Genomic DNA, 24,821 nt, shown 5'->3' with positions numbered 1-24,821 from the left:
TGTGGTTTGGGGATAGCTGACCCGTCCTGGTGTGTGGTTTTGGGATGGCTGACCTGTCCTGGTGTGTGGTTTTGGGATGGCTGACCTGTCCTGGTGTGTGGTTATGGGATGGCTGACCTGTCCTGGTGTGTGGTTTTGGGATGGGATAACTCTGGAGCAGCGCTGTGTTACCCTGCCTGTGAGCTTCTGCCTGCAGGGGTGATGTGGATGGTGTGAAACTGGTGATGGGTGACTGTCAGAGCTGGGAAAACATCATCCCCCACGGGGAGAGCACAGGGATTTGTTCCAGGCCAACAGTCCTCCCCAAAAAGGCTTGTCCTGCATGAGCTGGAGGCTGTGGAGTGCTGGGAATACCTGACCTCACTCCATGGAGTCAGTTCTCCATGGAGGAGCAAAGGAAGTGCTCCTGTTTAGAGGGATGTCCCTTTCCCTGCAGGCAGGGAGGGTGTGGGGAGAGGTGGCTGCTCCAGCTTGCCCCAAAACCAACTGCAGGAGCCCCAAAACCTGAGCCCCAGCCCTTCTCCCCGCACTGGGGTGAGGGCTTTGTCCCTGCTGGGTTTCTCTGTCATTGCCACTGCCCCCAGCTCCCCGTGTGCTCCATCCCTGCTGCCCAGCACTGACCAGCGCCCCTCCTCTCCCCTGTGCCAGTACGAGCAGGCAGCTGATGCAGAGCTGGCCTGGGTGGCTGAGACCAAGAGGAAGCTGATGGCTCTGGGTCCCATCCGCCTGGAGCAGGACCAGACAACGGCTCAGCTGCAGGTGCAGAAGGTCTGTGTGCGCTCCCTGATGGCTTCTGGGGGTGGGCACCAAGGAGGGATGGTGCAGTTTGGGTCATGGGATGCATTTTGTGGGAGCAGCTTTACCCTGGGATGTGTAGCGAGCTCAGAGCAGCAGGAGAGATGCAGCACTTGTCCTTGAGATGTGAAAGGAAAAAAGAAAAAACAAAGGAAAAAATTGCTGTAAATCATCCAAGTGTTTGGCTTCCCAAGGAAAAAGCTTTCTGTCTGTTCACAGGAGCCATTTAGGGCTTGATGGGTGCTTTGCTTTGGTCTCCCTTGGGAGAGCTGCTCCCATGGCAGCCTTTCCTTGTGGCCACCAGAGCAAGCTCTGTCTGCGTCTCACCGGAGCCGGCAGCAGGAAGGCTTCAGAGAAATGTATATATTGATTAATGAGGGTGGTTTCCATTTGCTTTTTGCTCATTGTTCCCTGCAGTGAGGGACTCCACAGTTCCCTCCCAGCAGCCAGACATGGAACAAAGAGGTGCTGGAGGGGTTGGGTTTTTTGGTTTTTTTTCTCTATGTATCTTTGAGATGAGCTCATGCCTGAAAGAACGTGCACTTTAAATAAACCCTTTTCTTCCCTCTGCCTGGGCAATCAAAGCAGCACACAGGCTTATTGGATTTAAAATTAAAGAAAAAAAAGGAAAATAAGTGTTACAAGAGAGGGGGGATTGAACCATCGAGCATTAAGTTAAATTGAGCTCAGCTTCCCGCTGTTAATCTCATGGACCTTGGGAATGGCAAAGTTATTGGTGGATGCAGCTCTGGAGAGCATCATTTTGTGGGATAACATTCACTAACAAATGGATGATGGAGCTTTTCCTCCACTGAGGACCTTGGGTGTGGATTATACCTAATTTTAAGAGCTGGTTTTGGGTCTTTGAAAGAGAGAGGTTGGTGTTGATGAGGAAAACAGGCAGGAATCTGCATTCCCAGCCAGACTTTCAGTTTGCCACGGGCTGCTTGCACCGAGTTTTTGCAGGGTCTCTTTGGCAGGAGGGTGCTGTGGATGGGCTGGGAGGAGGCTGGGCTCAGCTCTGAGCTCTCCCCTTTCTCTTTTCAGGCGTTTTCCATCGACATCATCCGGCACAAAGACTCCATGGACGAGCTCTTCAGCCAGCGCCACGAGATCTTTGGCACCTGTGGAGAGGAGCAGAAAGCTGTTCTCCAGGTGAGCCCCCTCTGCTACTGACTGCAACAGAGAGGGCAGAGAGGTGAATCCTGAGCCCTTGCACGGGCTGAAGGAGTTTAAAATCACTCCATCTTCAGTAATTCCCACCAGCGTTAGCAGAAATCTCTTTACATTTATGGCTCTCCTTTATTGCCTGTTTTTATTGCAAGGTTTGGGGATGGGGAGGGGGAGATTCCCGAGGCTGCTTTAACTGGAATTACAACGTGGAAGGCCACCAAAGGCACCTCCTTCTCTTCCAGCTCTCAGCATGGAGCTGGCCCTTTTCCTGGGCCCTTTTGCATCCCTCCCCATCACTCTCCTCCCTGGTTTTTTTAGGAGAAAACGGAGTCCCTGGTGCAGCAGTATGAGGCTGTGAGCCAGCTCAACTCGGAGCGTTACGCCCGCTTGGAGCGTGCCCAGGTCCTGGTGAACCAGTTCTGGGAGACCTACGAGGAGCTGAACCCATGGATTGAGGAGACCCAAGCCCTCATCTCCCAGCTGCCACCCCCAGCCATCGACCACGAGCAGCTCAAGCAGCAGCAGGATGACATGAGGGTAAGAGGATGCAGAGTATGAGGGTAAGAGGATGCAGAGTTTGCACCTCCTGTCCATCAACACAGGGCAAGAGCTCCTTTTTCTTCTGAATTTTCCCCCCTTTTGTGTTCTTTTTGGGGGGTTTGCTTGTGTTATGCAAGAGTGCCACATGAAAATCCCTTGTTCTGTTGGAGCACTCCTTACCAAAATTCAGCTTGCTTCCAAGGAAACCTGGCTGCTTTTGGATCTCCTTCCTGCTCCTGGCAGGGGAAAAAAAAAACATTTTGTGCTTTTAGGGTAGAGACTGCAAAGCAAAAAATTCCCAGTGGGGTCCCCCGTGGAGCTGTGGGGAGGGTCAGAGGCTGGGGAAGGACCCGTGCCAGGCACTGTGCCATAGCCATGTTGGGAAGAGCCGAGTGCCATGTGCTTGGCAGATGCTGGGGCATGCAATCCGGGGTGTGAGTTCCTCCCAGCTAGCATCCCTGCTCTTGGAGTGCTGTTTGGAATAAATAGGCAGTGGCTTGCAGCAGATTTCTAAACAAATGTGTGTTTTTTTCTCCCCCCTCCCTCTATTCCCTAGCAACTGAGAGAGTCCATCGCTGAACACAAACCTCACATCGACAAGCTGCTGAAAATTGGGCCCCAGCTCAAGGACCTCAACCCCGAGGAAGGGGAGATGGTGCAGGAAAAATACTCCAGGGCTGAAGCCTTGTATGCCAAAATCAAGGAGGAGGTTTGCCTGCGGGCCCTGGCGCTGGACGAGGCGTTCTCACAGTCCACCCAGGTATGCCAGGGCGCCAGGGAGGTGAATCTTCCTCTCACAGCCCCCTGGGAGAGCCACGTGCTCTGGAATGTGGTTTTATTCCCCCCTGTAAAAGCCCTTTATAAGGAATAGCGTGGTCAGGCACCTCCAGGGTAGTTTCCTGTGGCTGTGGGAGCAGAGGAGGAGAAGGCGTTTGAGACTCCACACAGTAAATGGGGTCGTAAATTTTTACGACCTCAGTAATGATGCTGGTTCAAAGGGGCTGCTCTGGCATCCACCCAAGGTTGGAAAGGCCTCTTGAAAGAGCCTGAAGAGATAATTTTCAGTTGTGATAAGCTGTGAGTGCAGTGAGCAGCCATGGGATGCTTTGTATGGGAGAGGTAACGGGGTCTGGGCATCTCCTGAGGAGGTGGGTGAGTGCAGGAGGAGAAATAGGAAAGGAAGGGCAGAGACTGGAGGTGCTGAAGTCCAGACAAGGGGTGAAGTGCTCCTGCTGCTGAGGGTTGCTGACCCCCCAGCTATGTTTCATTTCACCCCGTGTTACCGTAGCGCAGTTGGTTTTTGTCACGTCCTGGGTGTTTATTTTCTTAATTCCTGTATTGTGTAGTCACTTCTCTTGGTTTGCACTTGTATTAACTCCGAGTTTTCCCCCCTCCCCCCACATTCCCCTCCCCTCTCCTCTTTCACTCCCACTGTGGAATGTGTTGTCTGTGTGTGTTGCTGCCTGTGCCCGTCCTCCCCACATGGTCCCATTTCATTCTTGTGTTGACTGCGCCCCACCATTGCAGATTTCGGAGGTAAGCGAGTCCCCCCTCCACAGATGTTCATTTACCCTCCCTGGCCTGATTCTATTTGACACCCAGACTTTCATTTCTGGTCCATGCACAGCTCAGCAGAACTTGCTTCAAATTTAATGCTGGGGATGGGGCTGGAATCACATTTTTTGGGATGGCTTTGGTTGCGTTGCTGCCTGGTCTCAGCTTCTGCTGGGAATGCTTCCTGCAGGGCAGAGGTTTTGCTTCTGGAAGGGTTCACACTGCTCCAGCTGGATGTGCTGGCTTGCTCCTGCTTGTTGGCTGAGCCAGCCTGTCCTGATCAACTTTGCACCAAGAGCCCCAGCCCCTCTCTGCTGGGATTTGGTGAGCACCTGCACTGGTGTGTTCCCAGCAGGAACTGGGAGAGGGACAGGAGCAGCCCCAGTGCTGAGCTGTCCTTCCCACCAGCAGAGACAGTTTGGGATCTTTAAGGCCAAAGTTGACTTCTCTCTTGAAAAAAACAACAATAAACCCTGCTAGACCCCCTCCCTCCCTCACTCCTGGCTTTCTGGTTCTGCTTTTGAGGCCGCAGCTCCTCCCCACCCGCATGCAGCTCCTGCTGATCCTAAAAACTGGGATGGGTTTCCACTGGAGATTCCCATCAGCACCAAACACGGGCGCTTTTCCAGCACCATTTTTTGCCTGGCTATTGCCTCAACCACCACTGAGGTTTTGTGCCCAGCCACCAAAATAGAGACAGCAGCAAAAAAAGCAAATTTTTTTCGGGCGCTGCCGTGTTTGGGTCACAGGTGCTCTGTGAGTGTCGCTCTGTGGGCTCTGCTGGAGCCGGGCAGGTGTGAGCAGGAGGCTGCAGGGGTGGCATTGCTGCTGCAGGGGTGGCATTGCTGCTGCAGAGGTGTCGTTGCTGCTGTCGCAGGCGTTTGTCCGTCCCCTCTCCGAGGCGGCGCGGCGCTCGGGGGGCCGTGGCTCGTGCTGGTGGCTCTGCGGTGTCACTTTGTCCCCTCCCTCCTGCCCTAATGGCTTTGCTCCTCTCCAGTTCCACGACAAGATCGAGCCCATGCTGGAGACCCTGGAGAGCCTCTCCTCCCGCCTGCGGCTGCCGCCCCTGATCCCCGCCGAGGTCGACAAGATCCGCGAGTGCATCAGCGAGAACAAAAACTCCACGGTGGAGCTGGAGAAGCTGCAGCCCTCCTTTGAGGCCCTCAAACGCCGTGGGGAAGAGCTCATCGCCCGCTCCCAGGGAGCAGACAAGGACCTGGCAGCCAAAGGTAGCTCTGGGTGGATTTAAGCGTCCCAGTTTCTCCCCGAACCATGGCTCCATCACTGCTGGCGAGGCTTTGATGTCCCAGGGGTGTGTTCTGGAGGTTCTCCTGGCTTTAGGAGGAAGGATGAGTCTTCTGGATGGATTTGGGAGGTTCTCCTAGGCTTAGGAGCAAGGTTGAGTCCTCTGGATGGATTTGGGTGGTTCTCCTGGCTTTAGGACCAAGGATGAGTGGGATGGATGGATGGATGGATGGATGGATGGATGGATGGATGGATGGATGGATGGATGGATGGATGGATGGATGGATGGATGGGCAGGCCTGCTTCCATCTGGAGCAGACAGGCTGGCATCAATCAGAAGAGAAAAGAAGCATTTGTGGCTTCTCAGCCCAGCTGGCCTCTTGTTGGTGGCCCCTGCGACAGGATTTGTTGATGTCCCTTCAGCATCTAATGGAGGGGAGGGACATCCCCCAGCACAAAAAGCCCGTCAGCACGATTGGCACTAATTGGCACCTTCCTTGGCAGATCAACAGGCAGCTCATGCACTGAGTGAGCAGGGACTTCATGCTAGAGGTGGCCAGAACAGAGGTTTGTTGGAGGGAGAGTGTGTGGGCAAATTTGCCCCGAGCTTGCACATAAATAAAGGCTTTTCTGCAAGCTGGAATTTCTCACGTCCCTCAGAGTTAATGCTCTGATAGCCCTGGCCATCTTTATTCCCCTCTGGATATTCTGTTGGCTGTTTCTGAGTGTTTTCAAAATGCTCTTGCATTTTCAGAAGTTTTCCTTCTTCGCTGAACACTTCAATTTCCTTCCACAGTCATCCAGGACAAGTTGGATCAGATGGTTTTCTTCTGGGAAGACATCAAAGCTCGGACCGAGGAGCGTGAGATGAAGTTCCTCGATGTCCTGGAGCTTGCAGAGAAGTTCTGGTACGACATGGCAGCGCTCCTGACAACCATCAAGGACACCCAGGACATTGTGCACGACCTGGAGAGCCCAGGCATTGACCCCTCCATCATCAAGCAGCAGGTGGAAGCAGCAGAGGTGAGGCCCATGGGGCTGTTCCTCAGTCTGCCCTCAGCTTATCTGCTACATTGGGAAGATCTTAGATCATGACTGTGGCCAGAGGTAAATCAGTTTTGTAGGCAGCCAGTCAGATTATGAAGAGTTATTTCCATTGCAGTTTGGAGCTGCAAGGAAAAAAACAAAAGTGGGTTTCACATATCCTTCACCTTAAATCACATTATCTGCTGCTGTTCTGGGAAGCACACGGAGCTCTGTGTGGTCAGAGCTCTGTGCCCACTTGCTTGGAGTGATGTGGAAGCTTGCAGGGCTCTGCCCCCAGCCCAAGCCAGAGGCTGGCTGGCTTGGGAAGAGTATATTTAGATTTTGGTCAGAGCAGAGATAAGTGCTTGGATTTGTCTGTTGCTGGTTGCTTCAAGTGGCAAAATCCACTTCAGGTGGATCTGAGTTGACTCAGGCCTTGAGGAGCAGGGCTGGTTCTTTATGCTTTGCTAAGTTTAGCCTTGCTGCTCCCTTTTCATAACCATTCTAACTCTGCTTTGCACCTTTTGAACCTCAAAACCTTCGCTCCCGTGTTGACAGAACGCTCCTGTAAACAACATCTTCAGCCAGGACAGTTCAGGCTCACAGCTAAATACAGATGTTGTTATTTTAGTCCCAGAGGTGGGAGCAGAGCAGGGTGGTGGTGGTGACAAAAGTGGCCACCTGCTCTCTGTTGTGGAAGGGGCTGACAGCTGCTCTGTGAGCCAGCAAGAGTTAGCAGAACGAGAAGCTGATAAAGTTCACATTTACCCCTGAAAGGAATTCTACCAAGGTTGTTGACATGGAAACTGAGGAGAAAAAGATAAATGAGAGAAACCTGCAGTTGGATGTTAGCTGAAAACAGTGGTGGAGACTGCTTGGTACCAATGAACCCTGTGTTGATCTATTGTGACCAATGAGTAAAGTGGGAAGGTATAAAAGACAGCATGCTGTTACAATCGAGATGTGGGAATCTTGAAACAAAGAGAGACGAGAGAAGCCTTCTGAAACTGCATCAGTTTCAGGATTTATTATTTCCAGAATTGTTCTGTGTGACCATCTCAGCAGCTCTCGGGGTTTGGAGTTGGGCTCTTGGCCAAGGTGCAGGGCACTGGAGCAGGAAGGACCCTCCTGCTCATGGAGCAGTTTTGGAAGAGGGTTTGATCACAAAGCTTTTCCTTCTGTGGCTGTGCCTCTGCAGACTATCAAGGAGGAGACAGACGGGTTGCACGAGGAGCTGGAGTTCATCCGCCTCCTGGGGACTGATCTCATCTTTGCCTGTGGTGAGACTGAGAAGCCTGAAGTGAAAAAGAGCATTGATGAGGTAGGGAGAGCTTCCCCTCCAGATAAAATCAGGTGGGAGCTCTGGTTGTGGAGCCTAACGAGTTCTGTGCTGCTCAGATGAACAACGCGTGGGAAAACCTAAACAAGACGTGGAAGGAGAGGCTGGAGAAGCTGGAGGAAGCCATGCAGTCAGCTGTGCAGTACCAGGACACGCTCCAAGTAAGAGCCAGGGCTGCTGCTGTGGAGTGGGTGGGCCTTGGGAGCAGCGCTGTGAGCCCTGTCCATGGAGCTGTGCTGGGATTTGCACTTGCTTAAAGCAGGAAGCATCTCCTGGGTGAGTGTCTGCAGGCTCTGAGGGAGCCTGAGCTCAGCCAGCAGCTCTGAGGATGAGCAGATTTTTGACTGCATTGCTCTTGCCAAAGCTTGATTCAGGATGAGGGAAGGAAGAGGGAGCTGGACAGAGCTGCCCTGACAGAGGAGTTTCATGGCTGTGGGGTGGTGGAGGGACCATCTTCATCCCCTGGCCAGCTGCAGGGGGACACTTTGCCATTCCCTCACGTTGTCCTTGCTCTTTCCAGGCCATGTTTGACTGGCTGGACAACGCTGTGATCAAACTGTGCAACATGTCCCCTGTGGGCACCGACCTGAGCACGGTCAAGGAGCAGATGAACGAGATGAAGGTACCTGGGAGGGGAGGCAGAGGTTCCTGTGCCGCTGCTTTGCCTCACAGAGCTCCAGTGATTCACTCTGCCTCTGGTTTTTGTCCCGCTTGTCTTGGCAGGAGTTTAAAATGGAGGTTTACCAGCAGCAGATTGAGATGGAAAAGCTTAATCACCAAGGTGAACTGATGCTAAAAAAGGCTACGGATGAGACAGACAGAGACATCATCAAGGAGCCACTGACAGAGCTCAAACATCTCTGGGAGAACTTGGGCGAGAAAATTGCTCACAGACAGGTAGAGTGAGCACCTGGGGCTGTCACAGGATGAAACTGGCTCTGGTGCTCCCCAGCCCTTTAAAACTCCCCTTTTCCATCCCTGTCCTTGCCCAGCACAAGCTGGAAGCCGCCCTGCTGGCCCTGGGCCAGTTCCAGCACGCCCTGGCAGAGCTGATGGCCTGGCTCACCCACACCGAGGAGCTGCTGGATGCCCAAAAACCCATCAATGGGGACCCAAAAGTCATCGAGGTGGAGCTTGCAAAGCACCACGTGAGTATTTTCCCACCCCAGATACATTTTTAGCCCATTCCCATGGCAGCACTCAGTTTCTCATGAAGGATTTGAGCTGTTTTGATCCCTGGGAGCAGGCAGGGTGTTTAGGAGAGGTGCCCAAAGTTTGCCCACGTTGTGCAGGTGCTGAAGAACGACGTCCTGGCCCACCAAGCAACCGTGGAGACAGTGAACAAAGCAGGGAATGAGCTGCTGGAGTCGAGTGCAGGGGACGATGCCAGCAGCCTGCGGAACCGCCTGGAGAAGCTGAACTCCTGCTGGGAATCAGTGCTGCAGAAAACAGAGGAGAGGGAGCAGCAGCTGCAGTCCACCCTCCAGCAGGTCAGCAGGAGGCAGTGGGAAAACCCCCCTGTGCTCTGGGTGCCACGTTTCCTTTTGTTTTAGGGAAAAATAAAAGAGGGGAAAGGGTTGGGGCGACACTGGGATTTTTTAATGGAAGTTTTTCTGTACCTGCTGTGGTTCAGTGCCTGCCCAGCAGTGCACTGGGGACCAGGCACACCTGTGGGTTGTGGACACACCAGTCTCACCCTCCTGAACACGCTGGCACGTCCAGCTCTGCCTCTTTATCTGCTTTCAAAGCAAACACAGCGTTACCCCTGGCACTTGATCAATGGTGGCTGATGTCATCTGATCCGGGGCCGATTCTCTGTTCCCCAACAGGCTCAGGGTTTCCATGGTGAGATTGAAGACTTCCTCCTGTGGCTAACGAGGATGGAGAGCCAATTGTCAGCCTCAAAACCCACAGGAGGTCTGCCAGAAACTGCCCGGGAACAGCTCAATGCCCACATGGTAATTTCTCAGGAGAGATTTTTTTTTAAATTTTTTTTTCTTTAAAATGCTTTTAATTCAGCAAGTTCCTATCAAATATCAGCACCAAAACTTCTCCTTTCTGTGTGTGATGGGGAGAACAGGCTGCTCTGGTCTCCTCTTAGCAATCATTTTGCATTTGATGCCTGGAACAACCATCAGGATGCTTTAACCACCTTCCCTCGGCTCAAAGCGTCGCGCTGCTGCCACTTCCCAGCCTCATGTTCCCATCCCCTGCAGCCTTGCAGCACGACCTGTTCCCTCTCTGAGCTTTTCCCTGCCTAACCCTTGGCTGGTGGCTCTTTGCAGGAGCTGTACAGCCAGCTCAAAGCCAAGGAGGATGTCTACAGCCAGCTGCTGGCCAAGGGGAGGCTGATGCTGCTCAACCGTGATGATTCCGGCTCCAGCTCGAAGACAGAGCAGAGCGTGGCCCTGCTGGAGCAGAAATGGTGCCTGGTCAGCACCAAGATGGAGGAGAGAAAGGTAAAATTGAGGGAAAAATGCACCCAGCCTTGCCCCATGGTCTGACTGTGACTGTGCTCACTGGGGTCTCAGGATGAGGGAAGAGATGAGGATCTGACTCCATGTTTCAGAAGGCTGATGTATTATTTTATCAGATATATATAATATATTAAAACTATACTAAAAGAATAGAAGAAAGGATTTCATGAGAAGGCTGGCTAAGGATAGAAAAAGAATGAATGATAACAAAGGTTTGTGGCTTGGCTCTCTGTCCGAGCCAGCTGGGCTGTGATTGGCCATTAATTAGAAACAACCACATGAGACCAATCACAGATGCACCTGTTGCATTCCACAGCAGCAGATAACCATTGTTTACATTTTGTTCCTGAGGCCTCTCAGCTTCTCAGGAGGAAAAAATCCAAAGGAAAGGATTTTCCATAAAAGATGCCTGTGACGGTCTGGCAGCAGCTGCTCCCTGTTTTCCCACCCAAAGTTGGGATTTGGGATTTTTTATCCATCTCCCTTGGTTGTAAAGGTTGATTCTGTTTCTCAGGTGGTGCTGAGTGTCAAGCTGTCGGCATGGGGTTTTTTTTGTAGTCATCAGAATTAGTTAAATCACACAGAAAATGAGGGTGAAATGGCGTTTTGGGTTAATTCAGGGAGGTGGGGAGAAGCCTCCTGCAGCTCTCAAAGGCAGGCTTTGTTGGTCCAGCCAAACCCTCCTCCGAGCTGACTCCATCCTCAGCTTTTGGCTGGGGATGAGATAAAACAAGGGCCGTGGTGGCCTGGGCCCAGAATAAATCCGCAGCTGCTGCCATCAGAACCTCATGCCCCATGCAGCCAGCCCTGTCCCCACGGAGATCCCTTCCCCAGGAAGCTGAGGGTGACGCAGCTGCTCGTGTGCTGAGGAAGGGCTCCTCTTTCAGGGACCATTCTTGTTTGGAGAGAAAGCCTTGCCTTTCAGTGCAGCCCCCTCCCCTTGGCACGGCGCTGGCGTTTCTGGGCTGGGGTGCTGAGGTTCCTGCTGCGGGCACACAAAGGCTGCCTCTGTCTGCACATCAGAGCTCTCACCCCTCCGTGTTGTGTTTTTTCCTCTCTTTTCTCTCCCTTCCCCGCTGCCACAGGCGAAGCTGGAGGAGGCATTGGCCCTGGCCACGGACTTCCAGAACTCCCTCCAGGATTTCATCAACTGGCTGACCCTGGCTGAGCAGAGCCTGAACATTGCACCGCCCCCCAGCCTCATCCTGGCCGCGGTGCTGGCCCAGATCGACGAGCACAAGGTACCCCCAGGGCTCCATCTCTGGCATGGAGGGAGCCAGGGGGGCTCCTCACCTCTGCTGTGGCCCCTGGAGGTCACATCCATCCCCTGTGACACGTGGGACGCCCTTTGCTGTTGGCAGGTGTTCGCCAACGAGGTGAACGCGCACCGGGACCGCATCATCGAGCTGGACCAGACTGGGAACCAGCTGAAGTTCCTCAGCCAGAAGCAGGACGTGGTGCTGATCAAGAACCTGCTGGTCAGCGTCCAGTCCCGCTGGGAGAAGGTGGTGCAGCGCTCGGTGGAGCGGGGACGGGCTCTGGATGATGCCAGGAAGAGAGCCAAGCAGGTGAGGGGCGTGGGGAGGGAGTGGCAGACCCCAAGGAAGGGCCAGCAGGACCACAGAGGGCCTGGGGACACCACCAGTGGGAAGTTTCAGGCTTGCTTGCGTTGCCTTGCAGTTCCACGAAGCCTGGAAGAAGCTGATTGATTGGCTGGAGGATGCAGAGAATCACCTGGACTCAGAGCTGGAGATCTCCAATGATCCTGACAAAATCAAGCTGCAGCTCTCCAAACACAAGGTGAGGCTCTGCCAGAGCTGGTGCTGGATGGGGTGGAAGGGAGGGTGAGCAGGGCAATATCTCCTCTGGCAGGACAGGAGAAAAGCCTGCCCATGCCTCCCATTGCCACAGAAATCTGGGAATCCTCACAGGATTTCCAGGCTTTTTGAAGCAGTTTTGTTTTCTCTCCATTTCCCAGGAGTTCCAGAAGACCCTGGGTGGGAAGCAGCCTGTGTATGACACCACCATCAGGACAGGCAGAGCCCTCAAAGAAAAAGCCTTGCTTCCAGATGACACTCAAAAGCTGGACAATTTGCTGGGAGAAGTCCGGGATAAGTGGGACACAGTGTGTGGGAAATCCGTGGAAAGGTGAGCCCAGCCCCAGGGCTGCACCAGCAATGCCACAGGAGGGTGTGGGGTCTCTGGGGTGTGACAAAAGGAGGTGGGTTTGCTCATGGATGTTCACTGGGGTGTTTGTTTTCCAGGCAGCACAAGCTGGAGGAGGCCCTTCTGTTCTCTGGGCAGTTCATGGATGCTCTGCAGGCTCTGGTGGACTGGCTCTACAAGGTGGAACCCCAGTTAGCTGAGGACCAGCCTGTCCACGGGGACCTGGATCTCGTCATGAACCTGATGGATGCTCACAAGGTGAGAGCAGCTTTCCCCAGCTCTTCTCCAAGTCCTGAGTGGGGCAAAAAGATGCCCCAAAAGATGCCCAAAATGGATGTTGGAAGTGGATGACTCCTGAGAGCTCTGGCTTTCATTTAGGCAGTGATTATAGAAATGTCTTCAACAAAAACTAAAAAATAATGAGAATTGATTCATCCTCACCAAAAGCCAGAGAGCAGACACAGAGTTGGTTCTTTGCTGCTTGTCCTGCTTTCCTGCAGTGGATAAAAAGGGGAAAAAACAGCAAAAAAACGGGGAGAACTTTCACATTACTGGAAAGGTGGTAACAGTGGAGCTGCCTGACCTTGCTCAGCTTCTGCTGTGTCCACGCAGGTGTTCCAGAAGGAGCTGGGGAAGCGCACGGGGACGGTGCAGGTGCTGAAGCGCTCGGGCCGGGAGCTCATCGACAACAGCCGGGACGACACCACCTGGGTGAAGGTGCAGCTGCAGGAGCTGAGCAACCGCTGGGACACGGTGTGCAAGCTGTCCGTGTCCAAACAAACCCGCCTGGAGCAGGCCCTCAAGCAGGTGAGGAGAAAATCCATGGCTGGAAACTCTTGGGGTGCTTGGCCGGGCTCCAGGGGAAGAGGTTTTGCTTTCTCCAGGTGGGACACAGGGGTTCCTGTGAAGCCCTGCAGTGGTTCCTGTGAAGCAGTGGGGTGGTGTCAGGCTGTTGCTGGTTGTTTTTAATAAAAAAGGAGCAGATAAAGGCTGGTTTGAAAAAGGGAGGATGGAAAGATCCCGCTGATGTGCAGTGATCCGACAGGCCAGGCCGGTGTTTGCCGGTGTCCAGAGAGACTCGATTGGAGCTAAAAAAAATTAAAAAAAAAAAACCAAAAAGGTCAAAGGCTCTTAAGCAGCTTTTACGTCGAGTAGGCAATTTACAGAATAAACTAGCCAGGTGCCAAATTGCTCAGCATACAGCACTTGTGCTGCTTTTAAAAGCGTTTCCTTCTTCAGAGCAGCTGATGCTGAGGGGAGGGAGGTGCCAGAGTGCCCGGCAGCCCAAACCCCAGCCCCAAATGGGGCTTTTTCCCCTTTTTGAGTATTTTTAAAGCCCTTTTCAGCCCTGCAGCTGTCAGGAGTGAATGCAGCAGCCCTGTTTGGGGAGGAGGAGGGCTGACCAAAGCCTGTGCTGTTGTTGCTGCAGGCTGAGGAGTTCAGGACAGCCGTGCACATGCTGCTGGAGTGGCTCTCGGAGGCAGAGCAGTCCCTGCGCTTTCGGGGCGCGCTGCCCGACGACGCCGAGGCCCTGCAGGCCCTCATCGATGCCCACAAGGTAAGGGGCAGCTCCAAAACACCACCTGGGGCAAGTTTAGAGAGGGGAATATCAGTAAATAATTCTTTGGGGCTTGCAGGAGTTCATGAAGAAGGTGGAGGAGAAGAGGGTGGACGTGAACGCGGCGGTGGGGATGGGCGAGGTCATCCTGGGCGCCTGCCACCCCGACTGCATCACCACCATCAAGCACTGGATCACCATCATCCGAGCCAGGTTCGAGGAGGTGAGTCCTGCAGGGCTAGTTCCAGGCTGCTGGTGGTTCCAGGGAGTGCTGGGTCCTGCTCCAGGTTTCTCACGCTGAGTGGTCACCCCGTGTTTCCAACAGGTTCTCACGTGGGCAAAGCAGCACCAGCAGAGGCTGGAGTCGGCGCTTTCCGAGCTGGTGGCCAATGCAGAGCTTCTGGAGGAGCTCCTGGCTTGGATCCAGTGGGCTGAGACCACCCTGATCCAGCGGGACCAGGACCCCATCCCCCAGAATATTGATCAGGTCAAAGCGCTCATCTCCGAGCACCAGGTGAGCCCCGAGCTGAGCTCGGGACAGGGGCAGGGGAGGGAGGCTTCCCCTGGCTCCCTGGGTGGAGGAGGCACTGCCCTCTCCTGGAATTCCCTATTCCCAACTGGAACAAAACCAGCCCAGGGATGATCTCCAGCCCTGGCAAACCCAAGCCAGCCCTGAGCAGCAGCTCAGCCACAATCCCCAGTCGCTGGTGCTTGATGCTCACCTCCCTCTACAGGCCTGGCATGTCCCAGTGAGGGCTGGAAAGCAAAAAAAGCTGAAATTACGAAGGGTTTTTATTTATCCTTTCTGTGTTTTGACAGTCCTTTATGGAGGAGATGACACGGAAGCAGCCGGACGTGGACCGGGTGACAAAAACCTACAAAAGAAAAGCGACTGAGCCTCCCCACGGGCCCTTCATCGACAAATCCCGCGGCAACAGTGAGTCTGCTCTGGGTCCTAGGATGGCAGGAAATGAAATTCCTAGGAAGATAATTAGCTTTGATTATCAATTAACGAGGCATCCTGCGCTAACAGCCACCAGGAAGGCGCTGAGCCTCGTCAGCAGGGGAGAATCCAGGTGACATTTCCCAAAACAGCCAGGCTGGGGGTGCTGTTCCTGGGGTGCTTGGGCCAGCACTGCTCCCCTCTCCCTCTCTCTCTCTCTGGGATGAAGTTTTGGAGTCTTTCAATGTGGTTTCTTGAAGCCAGAGTCCAGTGTGAGTTCCTGAGTGCTGGGGGTGTGGGTGTAGAGCTGTCTGTCACCCTGTCCTCCTACCTGGGGACAGCAGCCAGCAAGGCCGTGGGAGGTTTTCCCTTCCAAAAAACCAAAACACATTTCACTGCTGCTCTTCAGACTCCATGAACAGCACCTCCAACAACTCCTCTCCCTTTTTTTTCCAGGGAAATGCTTGGGGCAGGCTGCTCCCCCCAGCATGCCCATTATGTCCCAGTCAGAAACGAAGAATCCCAGGATAAACCAGCTCTCAGCACGCTGGCAGCAGGTCTGGCTGCTGGCCCTGGAGAGGCAGAGGAAGCTCAACGATGCCCTGGACAGGCTGGAGGAGGTAACAGCCCCTGGCTGCTCTGGGCAGGGTGGGAGCTGGGAGTTCGTCCCCAGAGAGGTGCAAGAAGCATTTTAAATCTGTGCTGCCCCAGCTCTTACAGACAGTTCCTGCTGCCTTTTCAGAAATCAAATATTCCTGAAATATTAAGGCTAAAAAACCCTTTGGTGATTAAGTAATTACCTGCACATTAACCAGCTTTATGCCCCTGTATTTGGTATCTGTAGAGTTAATGACAGCCAGGCCCTGCTTTCCTCCTAATAATTAGTTTAACAATTACTGTCTCTATTTTATCCAACCATCTAATGCCATTTTTGTTTTTATTTATGCTTAACAAAGCAGCTATGCCCAGAAGTGAGTGGTTTTTTTGTTTTCTGTTGCTTTTGCTGTAGGTCAGTTCAGTTCCTTCGTATCCATGTTTTTTCTTTGTTGCTTCTCACCCCAAGAATGTTTAGAGAGAGACAAAAGGAAAAAAAACAAAAAACCCTTAAATTGTTGTCTTACCTTGGTGTGAGCTGCTTGAGCTGGTGGGGTCCTTATGGGGTGGGGAGTTTAAATTGGAGGGTGTTAGGCTGGGACTTGTAAAGTTGGAAGATGAGCAAGAAATCCCTTCTTGGCTGCTCAGAGGGAAAGGGAGAGGGGAGATCTGTGCCCAGATTGATGCTGGCAGTGGGAATTCCTCCCTGGCAAGTCCCTGGGGTGAGGAAGCCTCCCCAGAAGGCCGAGCAGACGGGCTGTGTGTGTGTGTGTGTCTGTGTGCCTGTAGCTGATCCTCCCTGCCTGTGTGTCCCCACAGCAGCGTGGGCAGCGCTGCATCCCCAGCCCCTGGGATGCACAATCCACCTGCTGGCTGTTGGCTCCGCTGTGTGTCCTGTGCTGGGAATTCACTTTGGGCAAAGCCCTCGCTGGGAATTGTCTGGAAAAACCCAGACAAACCTTCCCAGGAGGGCGGGCAGGGAGTGGTGGCGCCGGGAGCTCACCCAAGGGCGTTTTGGGGTGGGTCTGTGAGTGCTGCTCCTTTGGGATTTCCCCCAGTGACTCTCCCTGGGTTTTCCTTCCAGTTGAAGGAGTTTGCAAACTTCGACTTCGACGTCTGGAGGAAGAAGTACATGCGCTGGATGAACCACAAGAAGTCCCGGGTGATGGATTTCTTCCGGCGCATCGACAAGGACCAGGACGGGAAGATCACGCGGCAGGAATTCATCGATGGCATCCTGGCTTCCAGTGAGTCCCTGGGACCCAGCCTTGCTGCTCCTGCGTGCCTGTCTCTGATTGAGGAGCTCATCCTTTCCTTGTTTCCTTCCAGAATTCCCCACCACCAAGCTGGAGATGACGGCGGTGGCCGATATCTTTGACCGTGATGGTGACGGCTACATCGACTACTACGAGTTTGTGGCTGCCCTCCACCCCAACAAGGACGCCTACAGACCCACCACTGATGCTGACAAGATCGAGGATGAGGTGAAGCACCAAAAAAAGGGGGTGCTCAGCAGGGTTGGGGGCAGTTCAGGCTGCGGGTTGGCAGTGGGGAAGAGAAAAATTCGATTTAAAGAAGATTTTGGTGGTGCTGAGCCAAGTTAATTGGTTGGAACTGAGCGTGTTTTAGAAGGAAAGGCTGCTTGGGGCTGTTTTATCAGAGCAGTGATTTGCACGGGGGGAGACTCCCAAAATCCTGGTTGCTCACCTCTCGTGTTGGTGGTGGCAGGTCACCAGGCAAGTGGCCCAGTGCAAGTGTGCCAAGAGATTCCAAGTGGAGCAGATCGGCGAGAACAAATACCGGGTAAGGCAGAGGGGGATGGAAACCCTCCCAAATCCTCCTCCCCTTCCCACCGAGGGAGGGGGCATCACCCAGGGGGTGCCCAGCTTGGCACAGGGAGGGAACCCAGGGTGAGGCGGAGACCTCGTCCCCTGGCACCGGCAGAGGTGGCTGGGATGTGTTTTCCCAGCTCCATCCTTGGCCCCAGGGCGTTCCCTGAACTGGGAGAACATAAAAGTGTCCCTGTTCTGGGCCAGGCAGCCCAGGGGCCCCGTGAAATGCTGCATTCACTGGGCTGGAGCCGCCCTTGAAGTTTCCCTCCTGGATGAGTGTGCCTTGTGCCTGTGTTTTTCTTAGCTCGCTCCCGAAGAAGGGAGAAGAATTTCCTGACAGAATCTCTTTGTAACCAGCTGCTGGTTGTGTTTCAAACCCTTCACCGAGGTGAAGTGGCGGCAGAATTCCCACCTTCCCGCCCCAGCTGGGTTTGGGGTTGATGTTCCAGCTGGGAGGAGCTGATCCCCCTCCAGCAGCACCGGCCCCAAGCTCCCAGAGCTTCTCCTTCCCCCCAGATAGCCCAAAACCCCCCCCAGATTTCTCACTCCTGCAGTTAACAGATTTCATGATTGTTGCACTGTTAATCCCATAAATGTTTTTCTTGTTTTTCTTTCCCCTCCTCTTCCTCTGGACTTTCCTCCCCTCTCCCCCTGCCCTCTCCCTCCATAGTTCTTCCTCGGCAATCAGGTACAGTTTACCTCGTGGTGCTGTCTCTCACCTCTGGAATTTTTTTAACCTCTGTGTGTTGTGATGCTGCTCTGTCCTGTGGTGCTGTGGGAGGATGTGATCTGGGAGCTCTGCTCAGCAGAGCCTGGTACAGAGGAGTTTCACCCCCAAAAAAAAAAAAAAAAAAAAAAAAAAAAAATTGGGCAGAAAAAAGCAAAAATCAGGTGGAAAAAGCAGGATTTGGTAAAAGTGCAGAGATTTTTCTCTCTGAGATCCTCCCCTGGATTTATTGGGGATGTTCATGGTGGTGAATTACGGTCACTGGATGTGTTCTCCTGAGGGGCACAGCCGGCCCAGGGGGTACAACCTGCACCAGGCTCGGGGTGGGTTTGGACTGCAGTCACCATGGAATGAGAGCGCTGAGTAATCCTGTAGGACAACTAAACCCTCATCCCTGCTACTCCTCACTGGGGCAAGGCTCCCCTCCCAGGACCTGCATGTACCCTGAGAGTGTTGTGGCCTGAAATGAGCCCAGCCTCCTTTTGAACAGGGCTGGAGCACCCTGTGTCCCTCTGATGTCCCCACTGCCCCTGCCCAGATAAAAAAAAAAAAGCTGCTTTTTCACATGCAGTGATGGTGCCCACTCAAAAAGATGCCCCAAAAGATGCCCAAAATGAAACAAACTTGGATGTTGGAAGTGGATGACTCCTGAGAGCTCTGGCTTTCATTTAGGCAGTGATTATAGAAATGTCTTCAACAAAAACTGAAAATAATGAGAATTGATTTGTCCCTGGGGTTGGCTCTTGAAGGACACCTCATGGAGAGCCTGGAGAGAAGGAAAAAGTTTTCCTGCTCCCTTCCCTGCCTGTGAGCACAGTGGCAGCTCTTTAACTGAGACAAGGACAGCTTGGTAGGACCCTCGAGCAGGAAGATCCACCAATGGTCCAGGTCCCATATCCCTGTGGGTCAGAGATGTCACCTCCTGCCCTGACCCATCCCAGACACTTTGCATTCCCTGTTTTCATTGAATCTCTTATTTTTTGCGTCTCCGCCCACAGAAAATATTCCTGTTTGGGGTTTTTTTCCCCTTTTTTTAGTCATTCTGGAGAGGGTCTTGCCTCCAAAACCTGGTTCTCCTGTCTTCTCATCCCAGCCAGGCTCTCCATGTCCCTCCCAGGTCTGGCAGACACCCAGGAGCCTGGGCTTGGGTGTCCAGGAGGTTTAGGGGAGCTTTACAAACACATGCTTTTGATCTGAGGTGCACTTTTTTGATATCACAGGCATTTCAAACCACTAATGAACATCGCAATCACTAATCAGCATTGCTGGGGACTCCTGCCTGGATTCCCATCACTCTGCACTCATCCAGACATCCTCACTGGGCAATTGCTGCAGCAGGGGCTTTGTGGGGTCAAGTCTGAGGCTCAGGGGAATCCCTGGATTTCAGACTTGGTGGTGATCAGAGGTGTCTGGCTCAGTTTGTCCTGCTCAATCAGCCGGCTCCCACATGGGCTGCTCCAGCAGGGCCAGGGCATTGCCAGCCTCTCTTTCCTTCACAGAAAAAAAGAGAAAAAAACTAGAATTCTGGTTGAGAAAACCCATCCAACCCCAAATTCTGATATCTCCTTTAACAGCTTTAAAATTAAAGCATTTGGGTTGGTTGCATCATTGTCAAACCAAGCAGGAAAACTCCCCATCAACTGGGGTTACCTCTCACTTATTCCAGAAGAACCTGTCTGGAGAAGCCTTTAAACTGTGGAATGGGTGGCTGAGAGCCTTTGGTGCAGCCTAGGGAGGGAAGGAGCCGTGTTCCCCTGGTTGTTCCCCTTGCCCTGACCCTTTCCTTGCCCCACAGTTCGGCGATTCCCAGCAGCTGCGGCTGGTCCGGATCCTGCGGAGCACGGTCATGGTCCGTGTGGGAGGAGGATGGATGGCCCTGGATGAGTTTCTAGTGAAGAATGACCCGTGCAGAGGTGAGGCTTGATGCAATCTGAGTCTTCCCACTCACGGAGGGGAGTTTGGATGCTGTGGCTGGGTGACCAGCATGATGGGTCATTGTCCAGATGGGCAGGAGCTGGAGAAAACAGATCCAAAGCAAACTGAGAATTTGGAATCACCAGATTTGGTGATGCTGCAGCTAACCTGGCAGTGTTTATCCAGGGGAAGAGGGAAGGGTTGTGTTTCCCTTGGTTTTAAGGCCTCAGCGAGTGGAGCTGGGGTCAGCTTCTCCCCAGAACCTTGAGGTTTGGCAGTGGTCAGAGCCACTGGGCTGGACCAGAGCCATGCCCAGGGGGCAGAGCAGGATTAGCCAGGGGCTGGCCAGGACTGGAGCGTGTTTTGGAGAGTGCTCCGTGTTTCCCTGGGGTCTCTGGGATGTTAATTGCTTCGGCTGTGTCTTGTTCAAGCTGCTGCATTCCGTGCTCCGGCTGCCCGACGGCTGTTGCTGAAAGCAGCATGATTTACAGCGAGCTGAGCTCCTGGGAGAGCCCTCAGGCTTTTCCTGCTCCTCCTCCGCCCTTCACGCTTTGCAGCAGATGTTTTGCAGCGCTGACATCGAGGTTGTTTCTATCCCTTGCTTATCTCAGCGTGGTTCTTCCCTCCTGCCGTTGCTTTCTTGGCTCTCTGGCCCCGGAATTGCTCCGGTGTCCCGTAAGGCTCGGTGCATGCCCTCGCTCTCTGTTTGAACACCCCTGAGCATGAAGCACCCTGGCACACGTCAGCTGAAGCCCACAGACCTTCTCCTTGCTTGGTTGCCCCTTGCTTGTCAAAAGGAGACCCTCCAGCTCTTTGAGGCGTTTGGATGAAAGTTTTTTGAAAAGTCGGTTTTCAATGGCTGGTTGGAAAAGTTGGGAAGGGGGTTTTCTCTCCTCTCTCCCCAAAAAATGAGTGGAGAGCTGTGAGAGGGCAGAATCTCAGATTCGCAAGAATCTCAACTCTCCAAAGCTGCTTTTGCTGATTTTAAGCCACGTTAAAGATCACACTGGCCGCTGTTGTGACATGGTGAGTTTAAGGCCATCAGGATGCTTCTGAGCATCCCGTGTGAACTCCTGGCCCTGGGGCAGCTTTTAATCAGCCAGTTTCTCAAAGAGCTGATCCATGGCTTTAGGGCAGAGCAGGAGAACCTTGCTGCTCTCAGAGCTGGGCGTGGGGAGATGCCCAAGGAAGCTGCTCCCAGCCCTGGAGCCTCCTGAGCCCTGATGAGGATGATGAATCCCTCCAAAGCTGAGTTCTCCTTCCTCTCTCCCTTGCAGCACGAGGAAGGACCAACCTGGAGCTGCGGGAGAAGTTCATCCTGCCCGAGGGAGCCTCGCAGGGGATGACCCCGTTCCGGTCACGGGGCCGCCGATCCAAACCCTCCTCCCGAGCAGCCTCCCCGACCAGATCCAGCTCCAGTGCCAGCCAGAGCAACCACAGCTGCGCCTCCATGCCCTCCTCTCCAGCCACCCCAGCCAGTGGAGCCAAGGTGGGGACAGGGGGGAAGCTTTCCCTTCCCTTTAGGGACTCCAGAACCCAGATGGGGAGCTGCAGGTGCAGGGAGGAGGAAGGTTGGGGCTTGGGGGTTTGAGGAGGGCTCTGGAAGGTGCTCCTTGGTGTCCAGGTGGGATGGGGGTGGGATGCTGCAGGACAGATTTCCAGGTTTCCAGCCCTGCTGTGGCTTCACTGAGCAGCTGAAGGCTCCTGGTGCCCTTGGCAGGGCTGTGGTGTCAGGAGGAAACCATCACCCCTCATCTCTCCTTCCCCACCATGTCATTATTTCATCACCTTTTGGGTTTTTTCCCTTTATTTTAATTTATGTAATTCCCGTTCGGTTCTCGCTCCATTTTAGTGCCGTTTCCCCCCCATTTTCCAGATATTCTCCCATTTCTCTTTTTTTTTTTTTTTTTTTTACCACTCATCCCACCTCTCCCCCCCTTTCCTTGGCTTTTCCATTTCACAGACTCCACACCACTTCTCCCGATGTTATGACAAACCCTGGTTGATAAACAGTAAAGCGGGCACCCCCCTGAGGGGAATCGATTATTCCGACTTCCAGCTCCCCAGCGCTGAGGTAGAGTATGGTCTGCCAGCCCCCAGGAGCTGCTGGCAGGCTGGAGTGCCCCTGGCACGGAGCCATCCCACTGCCCTGCCTGCTCCTAACGCTTTCCTCCTGGTAGAGCAGCGCTTGTAGCACCGCTAACGCTCCGACTGTTGGTTTTTCATGAGTCTCCAACTCGGATTAAAACTTAAATAATCGGCTTCAAAGTGAAGCACAACGCTTTCAGTTCACCCTCACCTGCTTCCAAACCGTGTTAATCCTCTCGTGCTTTGAAAAATGTGTTAATTTTCCGAGCTTTATTGGAAAGGGGCCGCGTTTGGCTTCCCAAAAATTGAAATCCAGCAGCCGAGTTGAGACTTGAAAATCAGCTACAGCGCATGCACCGTAAGCACACCGCCTCAGTTTTATGGAGAGCTTGTGTTTATCACCGTGTTCAAGCACGTCTGGTGTGTCCAGCCACCGCCTTGATGCTCCCAGGAGGATGAATTTGGGCTGAGGCTTTGGTTTCCCTCCAGTTTTCAGCCTCCTCGTGGACTTTTCCTGCCCTTGCGAGTGGGTGATGAGAAGCACTGGGTAGATCCCGGTGGTTCCCTGTGTCTTGCTCAGCGGTGCTTCCATGTGCAAAATGGATTAATTTGGTTCACCAGGAGGTCAGGAGCACTTCCCCAATTGCCCCAAATTGATGCTTGCTGCCTATTTTAAAATAGGATCAAGGATGAGAATCGAAATCTCTGATGATGACAGTGGTACCTTGAAAATCATGTATTAATGGATTTTGATTCCCTCAGCTGCCCCTCTCTCCCTGCAGCTCCAGTTTCATCACATTCCAACATTTCTGAGGTTCCCAAAAATCACAAAATCGCAGGGGATGGAGGAAAACCCCTCCAGCTGTGGGAAATGCCCTCTGGGATCTGTGTATCTCTCCAGGGATGCAGCACCCCTAAAACCCCAGGGCTGGGGACACCACAGGCAGGCGCTTTCCTGCAGCTCTGCCCCAAACCCAGAGCTTTGGAGGGTGAACTGGAACTGGAGCTGCCTTTTCCAGCTGGATCCAGGTGCCCTCGCCCTGCTGGCACCTTCCCCTTGGCTTCCTGCAGCAGCAGTGGGAGCTGAGTTGCCTGTTGTGCTGCTTCACCCCACACCAGCTGCACTTCCAACATCTCAAAGGTCGGGAAAAGGCACCGTGAAAAGAGCTGAGCTGCTGTGGTTTGTGTCCCTGTCCATCACTTTTCCAATTTGGCTGCCTCTGGGCACTGGGAGTGGTGTGGACATCAGCACCAGGGTGTCCCTGCACCTCTGCCCACAATGGGTTGTGCTGCTTGAGATCCTGAGTTGGACTTGACCTTCCAAAATGCTCCTGAGCTGCTTGGATGCTAAAATCCCTATTTTTCCCATATTCCACATTCCCTTTGTGGAGGTTTCCAGCCCAGCTGATGCTGCCCCTTAACAGCTTTGCTCAGACTTTTCTTTTTCAGCCTGCAGCTCACAAGCTGCCATTCCCCTCCAAATCTTCAACATTTGGGCTTTTCCCTTATTTTATAAACCACTGAAACAGCAGCTTGTGCCTTCCCTGACCATTGAGATGGGGGTTCCTTAAATGCCCAGATTTTTGCTGAGGATCTGATCTGGGCTGTCACCTGGGCCTGTCAGGGTGCAGGTGGCAGCTGAAGGATGTCCTGTGTGTGCTTCCTCCCAAGGTGACCCCCTCGGCAGGCAGCAAGCTGAAGCGCCCCACCTTCCACTCCAGCCGGACCTCCCTGGCTGGGGACACCAGTAACAGCTCCTCGCCAGTCTCAACAGGTGCCAAAACCACTCGGGCAGGTGAGTGGGGGCAAAAGATGGGAAAATTCCCCCCTGGCACACTGGGGAAAATACAGAATATTTGAGGGATGGGCGGTGGGGGAGGAGAGGCTGGCACAGCTCTGCAAGTTAATGCATCAGGAGAACAAAACTTAGGGCACCAGGAGGAACAAAAGGGCATCAGGAGAACAAAACTTAGGGTATTGGGATGAACAAAGGGCATCAGAACAAAACTTAGGGTATTGGGATGAACAAAGGGCATCAGAACAAAACTTAGGGCATCAGCAGAAACAAACCTTAGGGCATCAGAGGGAACATAACTTAAGGCTTTAGGAGGATCAAAACTTAAACCATCGGGAGGAGCAAAGGGCATTGGGAAGAGCAAAACTTAAGGCATCAGGGAGAAAAAACTGTAGGGCATTGGGGAACAAAAGGCATGAGGAGGAACAAAATTTCAGGCATCAGGGAACAAAGGGCATCGAGGGGAGCAAAACTTGGGGCATCAGGAGGAAGAAACCTTAGGGCATCATTAGGAGCAAAGGGCATCATTAGGAGCAAAGGGCATCATTAGGAACAAAGGGCATCATTAGGAACAAGAGGCATTGAGAGAAACAAAACTTAGGGCATCAGGAGGAGAAAAACTCAGGGAGGGCATCAGGAGGAACGAACCTTAAGGCATCGGGGGGAAAAAACCTTCGGGCATCAGAAGGAACAAAGGGCATCAGGAAGAACAAAACTTAAGGCATCAGGGGGAAGAAAACTTAGGGCATCGGGGGGAACAAAAGGCAGGAGGTGGAACGAAACTTAGGGCGTCAGGGGGAGCAAAACTGAAGGCATCAGGAGGAGCAAAGGGCATCGAGAGGAGCAAAACTTAAGCTATCAGGAGGAACAAAACTTAGGGCATTGGGAGTAACAAAACTTAGAGCGTTGTGGGAACAAAAGGCATGAGGAGGAGCAGAACTTAGGGCAATTGGAGGAACGAAACTCAGGGCACCGGGAGGAGCAAGCCTCCCTCCTGAGGGCTGTGCGGGCTCTCCCTGCAGACCCCAAGAAGGCAGCCAGCCGTCCCACGAGCC

The 24,821-nt window shown here is 53.3% G+C and overlaps 1 protein-coding gene across 1 annotated transcript in view; it reads left to right on the top strand.

Moving 5' to 3' along the window:
* MACF1 (microtubule actin crosslinking factor 1) overlaps positions 1-24,821 on the top strand; it is a 137,932-nt gene that overhangs the window by 111,583 nt on the left and 1,528 nt on the right. Inside the window, exons 61-93 of the mRNA XM_031062038.1 lie at positions 649-768; positions 1,843-1,950; positions 2,287-2,505; positions 3,065-3,268; positions 4,036-4,044; positions 5,060-5,291; positions 6,104-6,330; positions 7,532-7,654; positions 7,732-7,833; positions 8,193-8,294; positions 8,396-8,569; positions 8,665-8,820; positions 8,965-9,162; positions 9,502-9,630; positions 9,958-10,131; positions 11,235-11,390; positions 11,511-11,717; positions 11,830-11,949; positions 12,128-12,297; positions 12,414-12,573; positions 12,928-13,122; positions 13,745-13,873; positions 13,953-14,096; positions 14,199-14,387; positions 14,693-14,810; positions 15,273-15,436; positions 16,495-16,657; positions 16,740-16,894; positions 17,139-17,213; positions 19,765-19,882; positions 21,161-21,372; positions 23,643-23,766; positions 24,789-24,818. Coding sequence (XP_030917898.1) covers positions 649-768; positions 1,843-1,950; positions 2,287-2,505; positions 3,065-3,268; positions 4,036-4,044; positions 5,060-5,291; positions 6,104-6,330; positions 7,532-7,654; positions 7,732-7,833; positions 8,193-8,294; positions 8,396-8,569; positions 8,665-8,820; positions 8,965-9,162; positions 9,502-9,630; positions 9,958-10,131; positions 11,235-11,390; positions 11,511-11,717; positions 11,830-11,949; positions 12,128-12,297; positions 12,414-12,573; positions 12,928-13,122; positions 13,745-13,873; positions 13,953-14,096; positions 14,199-14,387; positions 14,693-14,810; positions 15,273-15,436; positions 16,495-16,657; positions 16,740-16,894; positions 17,139-17,213; positions 19,765-19,882; positions 21,161-21,372; positions 23,643-23,766; positions 24,789-24,818 — 4,906 coding nt within the window. The remainder of the gene's footprint in view (positions 1-648; positions 769-1,842; positions 1,951-2,286; positions 2,506-3,064; positions 3,269-4,035; positions 4,045-5,059; positions 5,292-6,103; positions 6,331-7,531; positions 7,655-7,731; positions 7,834-8,192; positions 8,295-8,395; positions 8,570-8,664; positions 8,821-8,964; positions 9,163-9,501; positions 9,631-9,957; positions 10,132-11,234; positions 11,391-11,510; positions 11,718-11,829; positions 11,950-12,127; positions 12,298-12,413; positions 12,574-12,927; positions 13,123-13,744; positions 13,874-13,952; positions 14,097-14,198; positions 14,388-14,692; positions 14,811-15,272; positions 15,437-16,494; positions 16,658-16,739; positions 16,895-17,138; positions 17,214-19,764; positions 19,883-21,160; positions 21,373-23,642; positions 23,767-24,788; positions 24,819-24,821) is intronic.

The sequence above is a fragment of the Geospiza fortis genome, unplaced genomic scaffold, assembly GCF_000277835.1.
Source record: "Geospiza fortis unplaced genomic scaffold, GeoFor_1.0 scaffold432, whole genome shotgun sequence".
Taxonomy (NCBI): Eukaryota; Metazoa; Chordata; class Aves; order Passeriformes; family Thraupidae; genus Geospiza; species Geospiza fortis.
The sequence above is the reverse complement of the archived record's forward strand: the minus strand, read 5'-3'. Positions and strand labels throughout refer to the sequence as shown.